Source organism: Molossus molossus, unplaced genomic scaffold (genome assembly GCF_014108415.1).
Source record: "Molossus molossus isolate mMolMol1 unplaced genomic scaffold, mMolMol1.p scaffold_m16_p_9, whole genome shotgun sequence".
NCBI classification, from domain to species: domain Eukaryota; kingdom Metazoa; phylum Chordata; class Mammalia; order Chiroptera; family Molossidae; genus Molossus; species Molossus molossus.
Window position 1 is genome coordinate 3262503 of NW_023425403.1, and position 19543 is coordinate 3282045.

Genomic DNA, 19543 nt, shown 5'->3' on the forward strand with positions numbered 1-19543 from the left:
GGGAATGACACAGGGGCCAACCCAGCAACAACCCCGGGGCTGAAGGCCTCGGGGGACGTGAGGGCCAAAGGGCAGCAGGAGCCGGACCTTAGGGCCTGTGGTCCTGATCCCGGGAGGCTTGGAGCAGTTTGGTTTGGTTTCTTTTTTTTTAAATCCTCACCCGAAGATATTTTTCTATTTATCTTCAGATAGAGTGGGAGGGAGGCAGGAAGGGATGGAGAAAGAGAAACATCGATGTGGTTGCCTCCCGCATGACCCCGACCAAGACCGGGGACGAACTGCAACCAAGGTACGTGCCCTGGACTGGAATCGAACCCGAGACTCGGTCCGGGCCCGACACTAACTGCTGAGCCAAACTGGCCAGGGCTTGACTTGGTTCCTACGTGCGATGAGAAGCCATCGGGGTTTTAGACAGGGAGTAGCCAGAGGCCCGTTTACGTGGCCTACTAACCCGTCTGCCAAGGAGGGGCCCCGGCCAGCTGCCGTCATGAGTTGGGCCGTCGTCGAGGGGACGGACAGGGAGGGGCCTGGACACAGGTCAACCAGAGCAGCTCGCTGAGGAGCCGTGTCAGCACGGGCATGGGGCTGCGTCTTCGGGGACCCGCATGAGGGCTCAGAGGCGGTTGACGGCCGGCCTGGTGATTTTAGGGCCCAAGTTGCCAATGACTAGTTCGGATGCAAGAGAACCCTTTGTTCTGCATCTTGCGTCCACTTCTTCGGACTTTGCTTTTGAAAGGAGAGTTGAGACCTTCATGCAGCTCCCCCCCCCCGTGTGACCCGCCTTGATCAGAGCACCCCTTCATCTGGAGCGTCTGCGCAGCAGGCAGCCTCAGTCACCTGCCGTGACTTCCTGCTGCGCTCGAGCCGCCTGCGCCTCGTGCTCGTGTGTCTGTCTGCAGGGCTCAGCTCCCGACGACGGCACAGGGCTGGTGCCTCTCTGCAGTGGGCCGCCCGTCGTAGACACCAATCTATTCTGTTAACCCTCCACTGAGGATGCGTTTCCATTGCTCTTTAGGGAGAGTGGAGGGAGGGAGGGAGGGGGAGAGAGAAAGGGAGAGAGAGACACATTGATTGGTTGCCTCCCACACGACCCTGACCGGCCCGGGATTAAACCTGCAACCCAGGTACATGCTGTTGACTGGAATCGAACCCACGACCCTTCAGTGCATGGGCCGAGGCTCTAACTGCTGATGCTCTAAGCCGGCCAGGGCCTGATATTTTTTGGTGAGCGCATCAAGGACTGAGCGGGTGGTGAAGGTGGGTGTGTGCGTTGGTCAACCAGCACCAGGCTGCGGCTGGGACCTGGGACGAGTGTCCTCTAGGCTGCCGGGAGCCGTATCCAGAGACCAGATAGGTGGTGGCTGGTATTAGTCGTCCATCAAAATAACAACGGACTCGGATAGGAGGCAGGCCGTTTGGGGAGGGAAGAGTGAGAACAAGGAACACGAGACGGAAGCATCTCACCCTTGACTGTAGGTGACGCGGGGTTTCTGCATCGCTCCGCATCTAATGAAACCACGGTTCACTTGCCGGAGTCTTGAGTGTGTGTGTCTTCAAGGCGGGACGCCCGTCTAAGCTGGGCGGGTCAGGGAGAAGCAGCATCTGCCCTTGTAGGCTGGAACCCGAAGCGTTGCCCTGAAATGAAGCTTGTTTTCTGGAGTCACTCACCCCGGCGCCCAGACGCCTCGTGTACTCTGACGCAGAACCGCCTTCTCTGGAGCCGGGTGTGGGCTGTGTGTAGAAGTCGGAGAACTGGAGTTGCGGTCGTGCCTGAGGAATGGCACCTCTTCGCACGACCAGGTGGACAGAGGGGCCCCTGGGCACAGGGCCGCCTGGCGGGCACAGTTTCTGACCCGGAGTCGGGAGGATGGCGTGGGGTGGAGGAGTGGAGGAGACGGAAAGTCCCGAAGGGACGCGGGGACAGTGGGCAGGGCTGCTCCGCTGGCCTCCAGGCCCGCACACTGCGCCAGGAGCGGAGATTTCCCTGTGCTTCAGCTGCGTTCACCGTCCCCGGGAAGTGCTGACTAGTGTTTTCTCCGCTTGTGCTGTAGGTGCGGAGAGCGGACCAACAAGGTGTGGTGCTGGGGAAGGCTCCTGGCCAGGCTGCGAGGGCCTCGTCCCCCCTGAGGGATCAAAGAGAAGGCGTAAAGACCGAAAGGTGAGTGTGTGAGAACACCGCCCTCGGCTTGTGCTGTCATGGCCATGCGGTCAGCCAGAGTAAGCCAGGCCTCCCCTGCAGCTGGGGGTGAGGGGGTGTCCCCTGTAGCTGGGGAGTGTGTCCCCTGCAGCCGGGGGTGGGGGGTGTGTGCCCCGCAGCTGAGGGGGGAGGTGTGTCCCCCGCAGCCCAGGGTGGGGGGTGTGGGACAGCGGGCAGGGTTCTTGCTGGTGAAATGCTGACGGCCCCCGGGGCAGGGAGTGTTGGCCATGGAAACTGCTGTCCTCACTGAGGGCACATTCGGGGTAGGAGGTGAGGAGCCCAAATGTCCGTCACTTGTGGTGAGTCAGGCTCCCCCACAAGGCCTGGGAGGGGCAGGTTTTGTCCTGGCCCCAGGGCCCTGGGAGCACATTCTCGCGTGCCCACTGTGGCCCTGAAGGTAGAGCCCAGGGTGGTCCCTCCCCCTCCGGGTGCCCTGCGGGGGTCACTGGAGACACTGGCAGAGGTGGGAGCACAGGCTGTGAACAGCCACAGCTGCGTCCCCGGGGTCTGGCTGGCTCACTGGCCCTGGGGCCGTGGCTGCAGCGCACACAGTGACTCGCTGTAGATGCTGGAGTTGTCTGTGTCAGACGTCGGAACCCCAGCAGGGCACTGGCTTGCTGGAGCCCAGACCTGAGCCCTGCGTTGCAGAGAGGAGGCAGGCGGGTTCGTGGGGAGGAAGGGATCTGGGGTGAGTGCAAAGCCCAGCCCTGGGCCTCCTGGATCCCAATACTCTGCGGAGCGGGAGCAGCTATGGTGAGCTGGTCACACCTGTGTCACCCCCACCCCCAGACTGTCAGTGGGTCCCTGCCAACAAAGTCCTTCTGTTCCTCTCCCCAGGAATTTGGGAGCAGGCTCACTCTGTCCTGGGAATATGAGGAACCTTCCTGGGAGGGTTCTGGGAGGTGTCCCCCCGGACAGCCCGGGGCGGGTGCCCACCTGTTCCTCCAAGCATTGTGACGGCTTTTGTCCTGGGCCTGCACCGCTGGAGGGGGCGCCGGGGCCAGCTTGTTTCTGAGGACATCGCGGGGCGTTGCTCCATCTGTCCTGTCCCTGCGGGGGGAGGACGTGGACACAGAGTGTGGAGCTGGTCTCGGTCATCCGGAAGTCAGGGTGTCACCCGGGGTGGCTGGTTTTCCCGGCCGGGTACCCAGTCTCCCGGGAGGACGGCCCCCTTCCAGCCCTGCTCCGCTCCCTGGACTCGTCTCAAGTGATCGCTGTCTGCATGACACATCGGGTGTAAGCGCTCGGGTGTTGATTCAGGGTACCCCGGGAGCTTGAAGGGGAAGAGACCTGCACTCGGGAGGGTGGACGGGGTGCCAGAAGGCCACGTGGAAGCGGACAGCGCTCCGCTGCTAGGGCTGCGTGGGACCTTGCGGGGTCTCAGCACCACGGTCGGGACTGAGCCTGTTCGCCAGAAACACTCACGTCTTCAGCAGTGACCAGGCTGTGGCTTTTTCCGGGCCGTGTTCGGTGTTTCACTGTGAGGGTCAGTCCCTCCGGAGGGTGAAAGACAGAGGGGGGGGGTGAGACTGGGGTGCTCGGTCACCTGGAGGGGTGGGACTGGGGTGCTCAGTCACCTGGAGGGGTGGGACTGGGGTGCTCGGTCACCTGGAGGGGTGGGACTGGGGTGCTCGGTCACCTGGAGAGGTGGGACTGGGGTGCTCGGTCACCTCGAGGGCTGGGAATGGGGTGCTCAATCACCTGGAGGGGTGGGACTGGGGTGCTCGGTCACCTGGAGGGCTGGGACTGGGGTGCTCGGTCACCTGGAGGGCTGGGACTGGGGTGGTCGGTCACCTGGAGGGGCGGGACTGGGGTGGTCGGTCACCTGGAGGGGCGGGACTGGGGTGGTCGGTCACCTGGAGAGGCGGGACTGGGGTGGTCGGTCACCTGGAGAGGCGGGACTGGGGTGGTCGGTCACCTGGAGGGGTGGGACTGGGGTGCTCGGTCACCTGGAGGGGTGGGACTGGGGTGGTCGGTCACCTGGAGGGGTGGGACTGGGGTGCTCGGTCACCTGGAGGGGTGGGACTGGGGTGCTCGTTCACCTCGAGGGCTGGGACTGGGGTGCTCAATCACCTGGAGGGGTGGGACTGGGGTGGTCGGTCACCTGGAGGGCTGGGACTGGGGTGGTCGGTCACCTGGAGGGCGGGACTGGGGTGGTCGGTCACCTGGAGGGCGGGACTGGGGTGGTCGGTCACCTGGAGGGCGGGACTGGGGTGGTCGGTCACCTGGAGGGGTGGGACTGGGGTGCTCGGTCACCTGGAGGGGTGGGACTGGGGTGCTCGGTCACCTGGAGGGGTGGGACTGGGGTGCTCGGTCACCTGGAGGGGTGGGACTGCGGTGCTCGGTCACCTGGAGGGCTGGGGGGTGAGTCCTCTGCTTCCCACACAGGAGCACTAGCCCGAGTCCCAGGGGTTCGCTCAGTTCTCCCCAGTTCTGCCCATGTGTGTCCCAGGCCCAGGCTTGGTGAGTGTGGGCTCCTCTAGAGCGGGCAGAGGGCCGGCAGCAGTTTGGGAAGGTCTCTTTGAAAGGCCATGCCAGGGGGTCCGCAGTGCCCACTGGTCTGCATGGCCGGAGCGCTCTGACCAGCCCTTGCCCCCGCCACCCCCCTGGAGGCCTCAGCCCCAGCCCTCGCCCCCCATCCCCCCAGAGGCCTCACCCCCAGCCCTTGCCCCCGCCACCCCCCGGAGGCCTCGCCCCCAGCCCTCGCCCCCCGCCGCCCCCCCCGAAGCCTCGCCCCCAGCCCTCCCAGCCCTCACCCCCGCCGCCCTCCCGGAGGCCTCACCCCCAGCCCTCGCCCCCCCACCCCCCGGAGGCCTCACCCCCAGCCCTCACCCCCCGCCGCCCCCCCCAGGCCTCACCCCCAGCCCTCACCCCCCCGCTCCCCCCAGGCCTCACCCCCAGCCCTCGCCCCCCGCCGCCCCCCCCAGGCCTCACCCCACCCTCGCCCCCCACCTGTGCACTGGCAGAGTTCCTGTCTGACCCAGAGGAGATGCCCCCGAGCTCCCAGACTGGCAGGGAGCCTCGCCAGCTGCCCTCAGGCTGGCCACTCTCCGTAGCCGCCTCCTCTTCCACATCCTCGTCCTGGTCCCGTTTCTCCAGGGAACCCGTTGGCGGACGGGAGGGTGCCTGTGGAGACAGGTTCTGGTCTGGCCCTCGGTGTTGTCTCCGTCCAGCCTGAGAGGAGCGCCAACTTTGGTTTCTCACCGTTCTGGGGGCTGGAGTCCTGGTCAAGGGGCCGCAGGCAGGCTCCATGTCGGGGAGAGCACTTCCTGCTTCTCCCTGTCTCCCCTGTCCCCACAGGTGGCGGAGGGGGCTCTCCAGACCCTTCTCTCCACGAATCCTGTTCACCAGGCTCCACCCTCAGCACCAATCACCTCTCAAAGGCCTCACCTCCGAACACGTCGTGATGGGGCCGGGTTTCAGCTCAGGGACGGGGGGCGTTCAGTCCAGAGCATGTGCTGGGGGGGCGGTGCATTCAGTCCAGAGCGTACGCTGGGGCTGGGTTTCAGCTCAGGGACGGGGGGCGTTCAGTCCAGAGCATGCTCTGGGGCTGGGTTTCAGCTCAGGGACAGGGGGCGTTTAGTCCAGAGCATGTGCTGGGGGGGCGGTGCATTCAGTCCAGAGCATGCGCTGGGGCTGGGTTTCAGCTCAGGGACGGGGGGCGTTCAGTCCAGAGCATGCGCTGGGGCTGGGTTTCAGCTCAGGGACGGGGGGCGTTCAGTCCAGAGCATGCGCTGGGGCTGGGTTTCAGCTCAGGGACGGGGGGCGTTCAGTCCAGAGCGTGCGCTGGGGCTGGGTTTCAGCTCAGGGACAGGGGGCGTTCAGTCCAGAGCATGTGCTGGGGGGGCGGTGCATTCAGTCCAGAGCATGTGCTGGGGCTGGGTTTCAGCTCAGGGACAGGGGGCGTTCAGTCCAGAGCATGTGCTGGGGCTGGGTTTCAGCTCAGGGACAGGGGGCGTTCAGTCCAGAGCGTGCGCTGGGGCTGGGTTTCAGCTCAGGGACAGGGGGCGTTCAGTCCAGAGCATGTGCTGGGGGGGCGGTGCATTCAGTCCAGAGCATGCGCTGGGGCTGGGTTTCAGCTCAGGGACAGGGGGCGTTCAGTCCAGAGCATGTGCTGGGGCCGGGTTTCAGCTCAGGGACGGGGGGCGTTCAGTCCAGAGCATGCGCTGGGGCTGGGTTTCAGCTCAGGGACAGGGGGCGTTCAGTCCAGAGCATGTGCTGGGGCTGGGTTTCAGCTCAGGGACGGGAGGCGTTCAGTCCAGAGCATGCGCTGCAGCTGGGTTTCAGCTCAGGGATGGGGGGCGTTCAGTCCAGAGCATGCGCTGCGGCTGGGTTTCAGCTCAGGGATGGGGGGCGTTCAGTCCAGAGCAGAGCCTGCGGTGCCCGGCGCCTGTTCCAGCATTGTCCACGCCCTGAGCCAGCACACAGGTGTGGCAGGCCTGATGGCGTGGCCGTTGGACAGGCTCAGTGTCAGATAAACACCTTCAGTGAGGTGACCTGTGCGTGTTTGTTTTAAATCTTCATCCAAGGACATTGTTCCATTTATCTTCAGATCGAGTGGGGTGTGGAGGGAGAGAGAGGGAGAGAGAGAGAAACATTGATGTGAAGAAGACACATCAACTGGTTACCTCCTCCATGACCCTGACCAGGGCCAGGATCGAACTGAAAACAAGGTACATGCCTTTGACTGAAATCGAACCCTCAACACTTTGGTCCATGGGCTGATGCTCTAACCACTGAGAAATCCAGCCAGGGCGACCTGTGTGTACTGTATTTTTTAAAAAAACAACTTGGATATTAACAATGAGTAACTTGGATGTTTTTAACTATAAAGATTCATCTTTAACCCGGCTGGTGTGGCTCAGTGGACTGAGTTCTGTCCCATGAACTGAGAGATCTTGTTCGATTCCCCGTCAGGGCACGTGCCAGGGTTGCGGGCTCCATCCTCTGTAGGGGGCGTGCAGGAGGCAGCCCATCGATGTTTCTCTCTCTCTTTCCCTTCCTCTCTGTCTAAAAAATCCATCAAAACATATTTTTTAAAAATTCACCTTGATCCTATATGAGTATTCAAAACTGATACCAATGTCTATTGATTATTGTGTTATTTGAGAACACGCAGAAAGGTATTACACTTCAGAAAAAGCCACCTATATTTTCAGTCTCTGTGATTCTCCTAATTTAAACAAATTTCATGTAAGAAAAAAAAGATATAAGAAAGACACTTAAGTTACAAAAATGGTTAATACCATTGGTTAAGAAAGCTAACGGTCATAGCCCATGTTTCTGCATATACCCTGCTCTGGAACTCAGAACTGATCAGATTAAGAAAGGGGGCACCAGCAGTGTGGAGGGACATGGTGAGGTCACGGCGGGGCATCAGCAGTGTGGAGGGACATGGAGAGGTCACGGGGGCATCGGCAGTGTGGAGGGACATGGTGAGGTCACGGGGGCATCGGCAGTGTGGAGGGACATGGTGAGGTCGCAGGTGTTTGTCTGGAGACACTTTAAATGACACAGCGCCCAGGTGCCTAGATAATGGTGTCCTCAGGAGAGGACCGGACGGCGGTTTCCAGGCTTCACTGTAGGCCACGTTGACGTTCTGGGGAGGAAGTGATCACAGAGCACGATTCCAGCCGTCTGCGCACCAGGCGGTGGGCGGTGTGTGAGCAGGGAGCAAAGACCGCGACCTCGGCCCACGTGCGGGTCGTCGCCATACTTTGGTTTCTCTCTCGGAAAAGCAGTTTCCCTGTGTACTGGGAAGTGGTGCTTAAACCTAAAACATTTCAGAGGATGTTTTCTTTGTAAAATATTTCTCATTTATCACTAATAGAACAAGTACGTTTGTTTAAATTGACCTACCTTTGATCTTACTAAAACAATGTTAGCTAGACTGTTTCCAAATTTTTGTATTCTCTCTCTGTCTTCCTCTCCCCTTCCCTCTCACCACTTGATGTCCAGAAAATGCTTTGGCTAAAATTAAACGCAGTGTTTCCTACTAGAGAACTGTTTTTCGCTGGTCAGTGGGTTATGTCATCCTGGCGTCTTCTTTGGTTACCTTTGGTTCTGGGTGGCTGTATTTGCACCTGGATGGCTGTATTTGCACCTGGATGGCTGTATTTGCACCTGGGTGGCCGTATCCACACCTGGGTGGCCGTATTTACACCTGGGTGGCCGTATTTACACCTGGGTGGCTGTATCCGCACCTGGGTGGCTGTATCCAGACCTGGGTGGCTGTATCCGCACCTGCGTGGCTGTATTCAGACCTGGGTGGCTGTATCCGCACCTGGGTGGCTGTATTCGGACCTGGGTGGCTGTATCTGCACCTGGGTGGCTGTATCTGCACCTGGGTGGCTGTATCTGCACCTGGGTGGCTGTATTCAGACCTGGGTGGCTGTATCCGCACCTGGGTGGCTGTATCTGCACCTGGGTGGCTGTATCCGCACCTGGGTGGCTGTATTTGCACCTGGGTGGCTGTATTTGCACCTGGGTGGCTGTATTTGCTCCTGGATGGCTGTATTTGCACCTGGATGGCTGCATTTGCTCCTGGATGGCTGTATTTGCACCTGGATGGCTGTATTTGGACTAGTGCTTTTCCTTTGAGAAAGAACCCATGTTGAGTGACTATGTTGAGCACACAGAAGGGTTGGGTTGTCTTCCTTCTGTCTGTCCCCGGCTCTGTGATAGATTCCTTGGAATGTTGACAGAACGCTTCCCTCTGTGGGAGGAGTGAGCAGAGTAGCGGGGAAGCTGAGTCTCCTGTTGAGCCCGGCAGACAGCGAGGGGAGGGCCCGCCTCCCTTGAGGCTGTGCACTGTCACAGTTCTATTGTGCATCTTTCGTTTCTGAGATGTTCACACTTACAGTCAAAATGTTGAGATATACATCCTATGCTCGTGTTTCTTCTCCTGTCTGATGACTAAGTAAACCCACAGACAACCCACGAGCATAAGTAAACTCGGCTCAGACGTGAACGCGTTGCCCATCTTCTCTCTCGGTCTCGGTGTTACAGAGCGGAGTCGGTGGACTTCCCGCGGTGGTCCGTCAGGAGCCCCTTCCTGTCCGGGGCAGGCTGACACCCTACCTTCGGACAGAGCACAGGGCGACCGTGGTCTGCACAGGGCTCATGGCAGCACCCGCTGTTGCTCTGTTCACGTGAGTGGGTTTGTGTTGCTGCCTCTAAGTGGCCAGCAGATCAATTTCTGAGTTTTCCAGTTTCTAGGATGGTGAGCATCAGTAGCTATAATTCACACAGACCAGAGCTCTTTGGGTTTTTCATTCGGTCCCAATAGTGTAAAGGAGTCTGCAACCCATAAACCTGAACATCACTGCTTTTTAAAAAAGGTGGAAACAAGCCCTGGCTGGTGAGGCTGTGGTTGAGTGCTGTCCGATGCACCTGGAGGTCCCGGACCCATTCCTGGTCGGCACGTGTCCGGGTTGCGGGCTCGATGCCCAGTAGGGGGGTGCAGGAGGCACTCATCAGCGTTTCTCTCTGTCTCCTTCTCCCTTCCTCTGTCTTTAAAATCAATAAAAACACACTTAAAAAAAAATAACTAAAAAAAAACAGCGCACATGCACAGTTCTGTTTCTCTGTCCGTATTGCTCTTCGTGTAACCTTGGCCATTCTTCGTGACTTGATCACACTTTTCCAGCCCAAGTCACTACATTCCTTTCACAGAAACCTGGGCTGGGGGGCCCTGGCCGTCATGGGTCCTGCGGAGGCAGCAGACCAGCGAGACCTGCACCACGTGCCCTCCCCCCCGCGTGTCTGTGCCCGTTACAGTGGCAGAAATGAACACGTTCACTGACCGGATGCGAAGACACAGCTTCTGTGGCATACAAAATAAGCACCAATAGATACAATTAAGATGATGCTTAGTAACCAGTGCTTCGTGTTCTATCTTATACATCACAAGAGTTAGTTAGCAATTTTTAAATGAACTCATTTTAATGGCAAAAGGTTTATATTACCTAGGGTAAACGGAAGCATACTGTTTTTGAAGTGTATTGGAGCGAAAATTCATTTGGCTTGTGGGCAGCGCTGCACGGGAAGAGGTAGGCGCATCCACCAACAGGAGCTCGGGGGAGCTTGGCGGGAAAGGAGAAGCAAAGCCAGGGCCCGTGTGCCCGGCGGCAGGGGCCTGGCCTCCCTCTGGGCGTGGGGTCTGTCCTCTCAAGTGCTGGTTTCTCACCCCGAGGGTTCACAGCCCGGTGGTTTGCCCACCCGGCCTGCCAGGGCTCCAGTGCCAGCTCAGTCTAGACCTCCTGGTGCAACTGGGGTAGCACTGAAGGTCCTGCATCCTCACGCCGGCACGTGACGGAATCGCTGGGGAAAGTTTGCGGCATGATGATTCCATTGCCTGTGTCACGAGTTGTCACTTTTCATGATCCTAAACATCATGTGGAAGTGATCTGATTTTATTTGGTCAGTAAACCTGTTTCGGTTTAGGGGGAAAAAAACCCAAGTAGAAAAAAAAAAAAATGTGTGTATTATATGTCACATGGGTAATTCAGATAAGACTTAGCTGTTTTCATGAAACCAAAATTATTAAATTAGTCGTAATCTCCAAGTACCTTAACTGTGTGGATTTGGATTCTGAAAACATTCCTGAGGTAGTTATTTCAGCACTGATCAAGGATAAAGACAGATACCAGAGCCAGTGTAGACTGCAAAGACCTGTTCGCCCTGGAGGCATGGGAATCTTCACTGACTGTAGCTCGAAGAGGGCAAATAGGCAGAGAACAAGACCCGTAGTCGCTGTGGTCCACGCTGGCCCTCCAAGCAGGTGTGGGCTTGAACATCCCTGAGGACCAGTGGGGTAGATCATCTTTACATGAGCTCATTGTCCGTCTCCTTTTCTTCCCTGGACAAACATGTAAGTTGTGTGCCCGTGTTAAACGTGTGTTTCCTTTGTTTTGTTGAGTTGTAGGAGTTTTTGACATATTCTGGACATTAAACCTTATCAGATATATGACTGGCAAACACGTCCTCCCATCCTGTGGGCGCTCTTTGTACTCTCTTGACAGCGTTCTTTGATGCAGAACAATTTTTAATTTGGATTCAGTCCAGTTTATTTAGTGTTTGCCAGTGTTTCGGTGTCATTAAAGGAGCCATTGCCAAATCCAGGGTCATGAAGATCCTCCCCTCTTTTCTTCTGAGTTTTATAGCTTTAGCTCTTTAGTTGAGGTGTCTGACCCGCTTTGAGTTCATTTTTTGTATCATGTGAAGGTCCAGCTTCATCCTGCTGTATGTATGTGGACACCCGGTTCTCCAGCACTGTTTGTTGAAGAGATGGTTCTTCACCAAATGAAGGGCCTTGGTACCTTTGTCACAAAGTAACGCCCACGGGTGTGGAACTTCATTTCTGGGCTTTCGATTTTATATTCGTGTCTCTTTTTTATGCCAGTACCGTGCAATTTTGATTACTGTAATTTTGTGATAAGTTTTGAAATCAGAAAGCATGAGACTTTGTGGTCGTTTTGCAAGATCGTTTTGGCCATTTGGGTCTCTGTGGAATTCCATGTGAAGTGTACGTTGGAGTTTTTCATTGCTACAAATGCTTTTGATAGAGATTGCATTGAGTCTGCTTTTGATGGTATTTACATCCTACAACATTACGTCTTCCGTTGCATGGTCCCCGAGTGTCTTTTTGTTTATTTTATAAATAAACAAAACAGGTCTTCTTTAATTTCTCTCCTTAATGTTGTCTCATTTTAGTGTACAAGTTTTGTATACCCCTTTATTAACTTCTATTCTTTTTGTTGTATTACAAATAAAATTGTTTCTGAATTTCCTTTCCTTATTGTTTATTATTAACATATGGAAATATCACTGATTTTTGCATGTTCATTTTTGTCCTGCAACTTTCCTGAATTCATTTTTTAGTTCTAACAGTGTTTCTGGATTCTTAAGGGTTTTGCATATACAGTTACTTCATCTGTGAATAGCGATTGTTTTACTTCTTTCTTTCCAATGTGGATGGCTTTTATTCCCTTGTCTAATTGCCCGGCTAGAATGGGCTTAGTGGCGCACGTGTCAGGTTTGAGATCTGAGCCCCTGCTTCGACCCCCACGGGGTTTCTCAGGCAGGCGCAGGCTGCTGAGCCTGGGCCTGGCAGGAGGTCCGCGTGGAGATGGACCCCGAGGTGGTCAGCCGAGAGCCTGCGGGAGAACCGGGAGGGAGCCGGGTGAAGAGAAGCAGCTGAGGGTGGTCGTGCGCAGGAGCCGAGCCTGCACAGGAGCCGAGAGCCTGCGGGAGAACCGGGAGGGAGCCGGGTGAAGAGAAGCAGCCGAGGTGGAGTCGTGCGCAGGAGCCGAGCCTGCACAGGAGCCGAGAGCCTGCGGGAGAACCGGGAGGGAGCCGGGTGAAGAGAAGCAGCTGAGGGTGGTCGTGCGCAGGAGCCGAGCCTGCACAGGAGCCGAGAGCCTGCGGGAGAACCGGGAGGGAGCCGGGTGAAGAGAAGCAGCTGAGGGTGGTCGTGCGCAGGAACCGAGCCTGCACAGGAGCCGAGAGCCTGCGGGAGAACCGGGAGGGAGCCGGGTGAAGAGAAGCAGATGAGGTGGAGTCGTGCGCAGGAGCCAAGCCCTGCACAGGAGCCGAGAGCCTGCGGGAGAACCGGGAGGGAGCCGGGTGAAGAGGAGCAGATGAGGTGGAGTCGTGCGCAGGAGCCGAGCCTGCACAGGAGCCGAGAGCCTGCGGGAGAACCGGGAGGGAGCCGGGTGAAGAGAAGCAGCTGAGGGTGGTCGGTCGTGCGCAGGAACCGAGCCTGCACAGGAGCCGAGAGCCTGCGGGAGAACCGGGAGGGAGCCGGGTGAAGAGGAGCAGATGAGGTGGAGTCGTGCGCAGGAGCCGAGCCTGCACAGGAGCCGAGAGCCTGCGGGAGAACCGGGAGGGAGCCGGGTGAAGAGAAGCAGCTGAGGTGGAGTCGTGCGCAGGAGCCGAGCCTGCTGAGCCTGGGCCTGGCAGGAGGTCCGCGTGGAGATGGACCCCGAGGTGGTCAGCCGAGAGCCTGCGGGAGAACCGGGAGGGAGCCGGGTGAAGAGAAGCAGCTGAGGTGGAGTCGAGCGCAGGAGCCGAGCCTGCAGAGTCGGGAACTTCCTGTCCGCTTTCCCGCCCTTCGTCCCCTGATCCCAGAGTTGGGGTACTTCCCACCGCTGAAACCCGGCTGGATTCTGGTGGCTGGTTCCACAGCAGAACGTGGCTGCCATGTCCGGGCTCCTCTTGGATTGGACTCTGAGCTGGTCACAGCCCTGGGCCTGTGCAGTTTTCCCTGAAGGGGGCCACTGAGGAGCAGGACTCAGGTGTTGGCCAGGGTCTTGCCCGGCCTGGTCTCCCGATGAAACCCAGGGGTCCGAACCCGCCACGGTGCCTGGAGGGGTGGCTGGAACCCGGCAGAGTCAGCTGGTACTTAGGTGCCCTGCTGCTTCTCCGAGGCCTCCTAGCGGCATCTCAAGTCACTCCGCCGGCCTCCTCGTTCCTCTGCCTTCCCCAGTGTGGCCACGGGGTGCCCAGGCCCCCACTCCACCTTCAGATGCACCTCTTCTCCCTTGTTCGCAGACAGTCCAGACCCCGCAGGGCCACAGCTGGTTCCCAGGGACAGTCCAGACCCCGCAGGGCCACGGCTGGTTCCCAGGGACAGTCCAGACCCCGCAGGGCCACAGCTGGTTCCCAGGGACAGTCCAGACCCCGCAGGGCCACGGCTGGTTCCCAGGGACAGTCCAGACCCCCACACAGTCCAGACCCCACAGGGCTACGGCTGGTTCCCAGGGACAGTCCAGACCCCGCAGGGCCACAGCTGGTTCCCAGGGACAGTCCAGACCCCGCAGGGCCACGGCTGGTTCCCAGGGACAGACCAGACCCCGCAGGGCCACGGCTGGTTCCCAGGGACAGTCCAGACCCCGCAGGGCCACGGCTGGTTCCCAGGGACAGTCCAGACCCCCAGGGCCACGGCTGGTTCCCAGGGACAGTCCAGACCCCCAGGGCCACGGCTGGTTCCCAGGGCCAGTCCAGACCCCCAGGGCCACGGCTGGTTCCCAGGGACAGTCCAGACCCCCAGGGCCACGGCTGGTTCCCAGGGACAGTCCAGACCCCCAGGGCCACGGCTGGTTCCCAGGGACAGTCCAGACCCCGCAGGGCCACGGCTGGTTCCCAGGGACAGTCCAGACCCGCAGGGCCACGGCTGGTTCCCAGGGACAGTCCAGACCCCCAGGGCCACGGCTGGTTCCCAGGGACAGTCCAGACCCCCAGGGCCACGGCTGGTTCCCAGGGACAGTCCAGACCCCCAGGGCCACGGCTGGTTCCCAGGGACAGTCCAGACCCCCAGGGCCACGGCTGGTTCCCAGGGACGTCCAGACCCCCAGGGCCACGGCTGGTTCCCAGGGACAGTCCAGACCCCCAGGGCCACGGCTGGTTCCCAGGGACAGGCCAGACCCCCAGGGCCACGGCTGGTTCCCAGGGACAGTCCAGACCCCCAGGGCCACGGCTGGTTCCCAGGGACAGTCCAGACCCCCAGGGCCACGGCTGGTTCCCAGGGACAGTCCAGACCCCCAGGGCCACGGCTGGTTCCCAGGGACAGTCCAGACCCCCAGGGCCACGGCTGGTTCCCAGGGACAGTCCAGACCCCGCAGGGCCACGGCTGGTTCCCAGGGACAGTCCAGACCCCCAGGGCCACAGCTGGTTCCCAGGGACAGTCCAGACCCCCAGGGCCACAGCTGGTTCCCAGGGACAGTCCAGACCCCCAGGGCCACAGCTGGTTCCCAGGGACAGTCCAGACCCCGCAGGGCCACGGCTGGTTCCCAGGGACAGTCCAGACCCCGCAGGGCCACGGCTGGTTCCCAGGGACAGTCCAGACCCCCAGGGCCACAGCTGGTTCCCAGGGACAGTCCAGACCCCGCAGGGCCACGGCTGGTTCCCAGGGACAGTCCAGACCCCGCAGGGCCACAGCTGGTTCCCAGGGACAGTCCAGACCCCCAGGGCCACAGCTGGTTCCCAGGGACCGTCCAGACCCCAGGGCCACAGCTGGTTCCCAGGGACAGTCCAGACCCCCAGGGCACGGCTGGTTCCCAGGGACAGTCCAGACCCCCAGGGCCACAGCTGGTTCCCAGGGACAGTCCAGACCCCCAGGGCCACAGCTGGTTCCCAGGGACAGTCCAGACCCCGCAGGGCCACAGCTGGTTCACGGGACAGTCCAGACCCCACACAGTCCAGACCCCCAGGGCCACGGCTGGTTCCCAGGGACAGTCCAGACCCCGCAGGGCCACAGCTGGTTCCCAGGGGCAGTCCAGACCCCCAGGGCCACGGCTGGTTCCCAGGGACAGTCCAGACCCCGCAGGGCCACGGCTGGTTCCCAGGGACAGTCCAGACCCCCAGGGCCACGGCTGGTTCCCAGGGACAGTCCAGACCCCGCAGGGCCACGGCTGGTTCCCAGGGACAGTCCAGACCCCGCAGGGCCACGGCTGGTTCCCGGGACAGTCCAGACCCTGCAGGGCCACGGCTGGTTCCCAGGGACAGTCCAGACCCCCAGGGCCACAGCTGGTTCCCAGGGACAGTCCAGACCCCCAGGGCCACGGCTGGTTCCCGGGACAGTCCAGACCCCCAGGGCCACAGCTGGTTCCCAGGGACAGTCCAGACCCCCACACAGTCCAGACCCCCAGGGCCATGGCTGGTTCCCAGGGACAGTCCAGACCCCGCCGGGCCACGGCTGGTTCCCAGGGACAGTCCAGACCCCGCAGGGCCCCGGCTGGTTCCCGGGACAGTCCAGACCCCCAGGGCCACGGCTGGTTCCCGGGACAGTCCAGACCCCCAGGGCCACAGCTGGTTCCCAGGGACAGTCCAGACCCCCACACAGTCCAGACCCCCAGGGCCACGGCTGGTTCCCAGGGACAGTCCAGACCCCGCAGGGCCACGGCTGGTTCCCAGGGACAGTCCAGACCCCGCAGGGCCACGGCTGGTTCCCAGGGACAGTCCAGATCCCCAGGGCCACGGCTGGTTCCCGGGACAGTCAGACCCCCAGGGCCACAGCTGGTTCCCAGGGACAGTCCAGACCCCACACAGTCCAGACCCCCAGGGCCACGGCTGGTTCCCAGGGACAGTCCAGACCCCGCAGGGCCACAGCTGGTTCCCAGGGACAGTCCAGACCCCCAGGGCCACGGCTGGTTCCCAGGGACAGTCCAGACCCCGCAGGGCCACGGCTGGTTCCCAGGGACAGTCCAGACCCCCAGGGCCACGGCTGGTTCCCAGGGACAGTCCAGACCCCGCAGGGCCACGGCTGGTTCCCAGGGACAGTCCAGACCCCGCAGGGCCACGGCTGGTTCCCGGGACAGTCCAGACCCTGCAGGGCCACGGCTGGTTCCCAGGGACAGTCCAGACCCCCAGGGCCACAGCTGGTTCCCAGGGACAGTCCAGACCCCCAGGGCCACGGCTGGTTCCCGGGACAGTCCAGACCCCCAGGGCCACAGCTGGTTCCCAGGGACAGTCCAGACCCCCACACAGTCCAGACCCCCAGGGCCATGGCTGGTTCCCAGGGACAGTCCAGACCCCGCAGGGCCACGGCTGGTTCCCAGGGACAGTCCAGACCCCGCAGGGCCCCGGCTGGTTCCCGGGACAGTCCAGACCCCAGGGCCACGGCTGGTTCCCGGGACAGTCCAGACCCCCAGGGCCACAGCTGGTTCCCAGGGACAGTCCAGACCCCCACACAGTCCAGACCCCCAGGGCCATGGCTGGTTCCCAGGGACAGTCCAGACCCCGCAGGGCCACGGCTGGTTCCCAGGGACAGTCCAGACCCCGCAGGGCCACGGCTGGTTCCCGGGACAGTCCAGACCCCCAGGGCCACGGCTGGTTCCCGGGACAGTCCAGACCCCGCAGGGCCACGGCTGGTTCCCAGGGACAGTCCAGACCCCGCAGGGCCACGGCTGGTTCCCAGGGACAGTCCAGACCCCGCAGGGCCACGGCTGGTTCCCGGGACAGTCCAGACCCTGCAGGGCCACGGCTGGTTCCCGGGACAGTCCAGAAGTCCAGACCCCGCAGGGCCACGGCTGGTTCCCGGGACAGTCCAGACTTCCAGGGCCACGGCTGGTTCCCAGGGACAGTCCAGACCCCGCAGGGCCTCGGCTGGTTCCCAGGGACAGTCCAGACCCCGCAGGGCCACGGCTGGTTCCCGGGACAGTCCAGACCCTGCAGGGCCACGGCTGGTTCCCGGGACAGTCCAGAAGTCCAGACCCCGCAGGGCCACGGCTGGTTCCCGGGACAGTCCAGACTTCCAGGGCCACGGCTGGTTCCCAGGGACAGTCCAGACCCCGCAGGACCACGGCTGGTTCCCAGGGACAGTCCAGACCTCGCAGGGCCACGGCTGGTTCCCGGGACAGTCCAGACCCCCAGGGCCACGGCTGGTTCCCGGGACAGTCCAGACTTCCAGGGCCACGGCTGGTTCCCAGGGACAGTCCAGACCCCCAGGGCCACGGCTGGTTCCCGGGACAGTCCAGACCCTGCAGGGCCACGGCTGGTTCCCAGGGACAGTCCAGACCCCCAGGGCCACAGCTGGTTCCCAGGGACAGTCCAGACCCCCAGGGCCACGGCTGGTTCCCGGGACAGTCCAGACCCCCCAGGGCCACAGCTGGTTCCCAGGGACAGTCCAGACCCCCACACAGTCCAGACCCCCCGGGCCATGGCTGGTTCCCAGGGACAGTCCAGACCCCGCAGGGCCACGGCTGGTTCCCAGGGACAGTCCAGACCCCGCAGGGCCACGGCTGGTTCCCAGGGACAGTCCAGACCCCGCAGGGCCACGGCTGGTTCCCGGGACAGTCCAGACCCCCAGGGCCACGGCTGGTTCCCGGGACAGTCCAGACCCCCAGGGCCACAGCTGGTTCCCAGGGACAGTCCAGACCCCCACACAGTCCAGACCCCCAGGGCCATGGCTGGTTCCCAGGGACAGTCCAGACCCCGCAGGGCCACGGCTGGTTCCCAGGGACAGTCCAGACCCCGCAGGGCCACGGCTGGTTCCCGGACAGTCCAGACCCCCAGGGCCACGGCTGGTTCCCGGGACAGTCCAGACCCCGCAGGGGCCACGGCTGGTTCCCAGGGACAGTCCAGACCCCGCAGGGCCACGGCTGGTTCCCAGGGACAGTCCAGACCCCGCAGGGCCACGGCTGGTTCCCGGGACAGTCCAGAAGTCCAGACCCCGCAGGGCCACGGCTGGTTCCCGGGACAGTCCAGACTTCCAGGGCCACGGCTGGTTCCCAGGGACAGTCCAGACCCCGCAGGGCCACGGCTGGTTCCCAGGGACAGTCCAGACCCCGCAGGGCCACGGCTGGTTCCCGGGACAGTCCAGACCCTGCAGGGCCACGGCTGGTTCCCGGGACAGTCCAGAAGTCCAGACCCCGCAGGGCCACGGCTGGTTCCCGGGACAGTCCAGACTTCCAGGGCCACGGCTGGTTCCCAGGGACAGTCCAGACCCCGCAGGGCCACGGCTGGTTCCCAGGGACAGTCCAGACCTCGCAGGGCCACGGCTGGTTCCCGGGACAGTCCAGACCCCCAGGGCCACGGCTGGTTCCCGGGACAGTCCAGACTTCCAGGGCCACGGCTGGTTCCCAGGGACAGTCCAGACCCCGCAGGGCCACGGCTGGTTCCCAGGGACAGTCCAGACCCCGCAGGGCCACGGCTGGTTCCCGGGACAGTCCAGACTTCCAGGGCCACGGCTGGTTCCCCGGGACAGTCCAGACCCCGCAGGGCCACGGCTGGTTCCCAGGGACAGTCCAGACCCCGCAGGGCCACGGCTGGTTCCCGGGACAGTCCAGACCCTGCAGGGCCACGGCTGGTTCCCGGGACAGTCCAGACCCCGCAGGGCCACGGCTGGTTCACGGGACAGTCCAGACCCCGCAGGGCCACGGCTGGTTCACGGCTGTATGGCCCAGCTAGTAGCATTTGAACTACATCCTATGAGTTACAAAGGGGATGAATGCTTGAGTCCATTCTTTTTAATATGTAATATTAAAAAGTACACACACTTTTCACAGAGAGAACATTGGTGGAACACATACCAAATTGTTGAGCAGTAGTAATTTCTGGCTTGTAGAATAACAGGGCAATGTATATGTTCAATGCTGTATTTCCAAATCTTTCAATTTTTGCTGTAGCATGCTTTAATTATCATGCAAGTAAGGACGCTTTTTAAGATTGGCTTTATTTACTTTACTTACTTTATTCAAGTAAACTTTAGCCCTGGCCGGTGTGGCTCCGTTGGTTGGCCTCGTCCTGTGCATTGAAGGGTTGCTGGTTCGATTCCCAGTCTGGGCACATGCCCTTGGTGGGGGGCATGCAGGAGGCAGCCGATTAATGTTTCCCTCTCACATTGAT

General features: G+C 61.2%; 1 protein-coding gene across 6 annotated transcripts in view; it reads left to right on the plus strand.

Moving 5' to 3' along the window:
• MCPH1 (microcephalin 1) overlaps positions 1–19543 on the plus strand; it is a 178691-nt gene that overhangs the window by 31977 nt on the left and 127171 nt on the right. For all 6 annotated transcript variants that reach the window (XM_036249619.1, XM_036249620.1, XM_036249621.1 and 3 more), the window contains exon 8: positions 2052–2158. In XM_036249619.1, the coding sequence (XP_036105512.1) occupies positions 2052–2158 (107 nt within the window). The remainder of the gene's footprint in view (positions 1–2051; positions 2159–19543) is intronic.